We start from the raw sequence: 3,696 nt of genomic DNA, 5'->3' as shown, positions 1-3,696 counted from the left end.
TACATTGTGAGGAAAGGTGCCTTCATTTCCAAGAAATGCCAATTAAGAAGTGAAGAGAGCATTTAAAGGGAAGGGATAATGTAAGAAAATTAAAAAAAATAATAATAATTAAGGAAACTTGAATAATTACTAGACAAAGAGGAAGGTATTAGTGAGAGACTGAAAATCAGAGAAAGCTATCTTAAGATGTTGTTATGGACTGAATTGTGTCCCCCCAAAAATTATATGTTGAAGCCCCTCTCAATTTTACTGTAGAAGATAGGAGATAGGTCCTTTAGGGAGGTAACTGAAGTTAAATGAAGTCATAAGGGTGGGGTAATAATCTGACAGGGACTGATGGTGTCCTTATAAGAAGAGGAATAGATTCCAGAGATCTCTCTCCCTCTGCTCATAGAGGAAAGGCTGTGTGAGGACACTGCAAGAAGACAGCCATCATTAAGCCAGGAAGATTGTTCTCACCAGAAACCAATTCTTATGGTATTCAATACCTTAATCTTGGACTTCCCCCTCCAGAACTGTGAGAAAATAAAATTCTGCTATTTAAGTCTTTCAGTCTATAGTATTTCACTATAACAGCCCAACCAGACTAATACAGACCTTCGTGTACTGCAAGGTCTGTATTATACCATATATAATATACAGAAGCTAAACAATGATTCTGAGCCAGAGATTACATCTTGAACAGAAGTGTAATGATGCTTGTGGTACTCACAACTTAACAAATTTTGTCAGAAAGATGTGAAAAAAAGTCAGTCAAACAAAAGTTCTGATAGTGGATATTTTCTTTATGTTTTTGACATAAAGCATTGTCTGACAGCCTCCCTGATACCCATCAGTATCGCAGTTTTGATTCTGTGGCTCCAGTTCCACATGGCACCAAGGTGCTGTGTACCGTCCATTATTGGGGTTTTGGGAGCTGCACCTATTGCCAACAGGTGGGTCAAACCACTGGGGCTCTTCTGAAGCCCTCCCCAAATTTGGACCCAGCTTCAGCTCCAAATCAGAGTTTTCAGAGAGCCCAGGGTGAGGCTCACCTGCCACAGTAGACACGTTGGCTAACAGGTTGCACTGCAGCACCCACACGGACAAGGACACCATCACGATGCCACCGTTCTTCTTCTGCAGGGGCGAACCGGTGGGCAGTCAGCTTGGCCCCCAGCACAGCCACCTGCCTGTTCACTCTCTCGGCCCCTGTGAGGAAGGTGTTCAGCCCTGGCTTTGAGGTCAGAGTCGTCTCCTCTCTGGGTTTGTGTGAATGGAGGAGCCACAGCCCTGGTCTGGGTGGTGTCTTGGCCCTGGGTTTCCGGGTTTGGAGGAGTATCTTACCACCTAGACCCCCACCTAGGGCTCAAGAGTTCAGGGGCTGTGGACCATGGGTTTTGGGGGCAGAAGATATTTAACCTGGGGTTTGAGGAAATTGAGGAAGAAGAGGCTCAGGTTCAAGGGCTCCTGGTTTGAATCTCTTGCTTTAGCTTTGAGGGCCAGGGCAGTCTCTCACCAGAAGCTGCAGGATATCTTCAGGAACATTCCGAGTGTTCTTGCACATACCCCGGGAAGCTGAGTGGGAGAAGATGACAGGTGCCTGTGACACTTCTAGGGCTCGCCGTGCTATAGCATCTGAGACATGGGACAAGTTCACCATCATGCCCAGGCGGTTCATTTCTGCCACCACCTTCTGCAGGGACAGGATGGGGAGAGGGCATCAGGGCTGCATTTATCTTGTGTGCATTTATCTGTAGGGAACAGGTGGGGCTGTACATTCATGTGGGGCAGGGTATGGAACCTGGGTTCTTACCTCGCCAAAGCCGGTCAGCTGACTGACATTGCTGTGGAAGGGGCGGATACCCTTTGCTGAGCTCTGCGTCCTGCAGGATGCCCAGGAGGCAGTCTGACTGGTGGCCATGACTTGGCTACAAGAGCCTAGAAAGAGGTTCTGTCGAACCGTCTACACCTGCAACTCCCTGGTGCAAGAGGAGGGACCCAAACTGGGCTGTGCCTGGTAGTAGGAGGGCCCTTCTGGGGATTCAGTCTTGTTCTGCAAACCTCCATTCCCCTCCCCACCCAGGTTCAGGGCCGGATCCCAGGGGTAAACTTGCTTTGGGCAGATCCCTGCCTCACTGGGCCCTCACCATCTGCACTGTGCTCACCAGGGCGTGTTGCAGGTGTGGGTGAGTGTCACGTAGTGCACACCCAGAGCATAGAAGGTACGCAAGCTGGAGAGGCTACTGTCCAGTGAGTGGCCGTCCTCCACACCAATGAGGCAAGCCAACTTCCGGGCATTGTTGAGAGCTGGGGGCAGGTAGGTCAGATGATCATTTTCAGAGGCAGGGGAAGCTTACTGAAGTCCCTAACACCTACCACCACCAGTCTGTTTACTTTTTTTGTTTGTTTTTTTGGCCGTGCCGCGCAGCATGAGGGCTCTAAGTTCCCCCACAGGGGATCAAACCCGAGCCCCCTGCAGTGGAAGCGTGGAGTCTTAACCTCTGGACCACCAGGGAAGTCTCCCGTCTACCTTTAACTGAGGTCACAAGCTCCAGCTCAGAATAGGAGGCACACATGAGGCGGATGAGGTGAATTTGCTCCAGGGTGAGGCGCACAGCATCCCGTTCGTGGGTCTGGCATGGGACGTAGGCTGACCAGAACTGAGGGAAGGCCAGGGCTTAGTTTGGGCTTTGGAACTCCTTGGGGCTCAGCTGGCACAGCACTCACTGTGCCCAGAAGTCACATGTGATGCATTGCTTTCTCTGTGGTACTTGGATGCCCATCAGGCTGGCTCACTGTGACCCCTGTAGCCCCCAGCACCCATGGCATGGCACTTTCTAGGTCACTATGGTAACTTAGTTCCAATGTGACTAACCTGTGGTCTCTGAGGCCCCCAAAGGGCCCCACATTCCCCAGCAGCCATGGTGGCACCTTGTGTGTCCCTTTGGTACCTGCGCACCTCTGAGACCATCGTTCAGCCTGTCCAACCTGTCTGGCCATGGCTGAAATTGTGCAGATTAACATCCTGTAGCCCGTTGTGGTAAAACTGCCTCAGGACCAGGGGCATCTCGTTGTGGCTGGAGGGAGGTCAAGGCAAACGGGTGGGCTCCTTAGGTCTTGGGATCAGGCAGGACACAATGCCTGGCCTGGGCCAGCCTGGGGGTCCCCACCTCACACTGTCACACAGACTATGGAGCAGCTGCGGCCTGGGCTGAGGGGTTCCCACCAGGGAGGGGATGACAGAGAAGTGGAAGGGCATCTGTAGATGATGGACAGGACATCCAGGGGTGGTGTGAGGGAGCCTCCCCACTAGCTCTGCATGCTCCGGACCCCCTCCCCTGCCCAGGGCCAGGCTAGGCCCCCACCGGCCCCCAGCAGCCCGCACACGCTTCAGCCACCCGTCCACAAGCGGGAAGTCCCGCATCAGGGCCCGCGTGCGCTCCCGCGGACTTGGGGTGCTGGAGGTGCCCGGCATGGTCTGCACGGGTTACCGGCCGCAGCAGCAGACCCAGTAGGAGCAGCAGACACAGCAGAGGCCGCTGGGTGAGTGCGCGGGGACCTTCCCTGGGCCGCAAGCTGCGCAGGGCCAGGCAGGCGGGCAGAGGCGGGACTGAGAGGGGCGGGCGATGGGGTTCTGCCCGTGGACTCAGGCCACCCAGCGGCGCGGCCTTGCGAGGGGGGCGGGGTGAGGGAGGGGATACAGAGGCACAGGAC

At 53.8% G+C, this 3,696-nt stretch overlaps 1 protein-coding gene across 1 annotated transcript; it reads right to left on the bottom strand.

Moving 5' to 3' along the window:
* Window positions 1-753: 753 nt before the first annotated feature.
* Window positions 754-3,457, bottom strand: LOC132440295 (dipeptidase 2-like). Its single transcript, XM_060035251.1, is given in 8 exon segments — window positions 754-1,119; window positions 1,499-1,675; window positions 1,796-1,865; window positions 2,148-2,289; window positions 2,513-2,642; window positions 2,934-2,971; window positions 2,974-3,059; window positions 3,381-3,457. Coding segments are annotated over 8 exon segments (1,086 nt in total).
* Between the last annotated feature and the right edge of the window lie 239 nt (window positions 3,458-3,696).

Source organism: Delphinus delphis, chromosome 17 (assembly GCF_949987515.2).
Source record: "Delphinus delphis chromosome 17, mDelDel1.2, whole genome shotgun sequence".
NCBI classification, from domain to species: Eukaryota; Metazoa; Chordata; class Mammalia; order Artiodactyla; family Delphinidae; genus Delphinus; species Delphinus delphis.
Note: the sequence above shows the minus strand (reverse complement) of the source record. Positions and strands in the feature narration are given on the sequence as shown.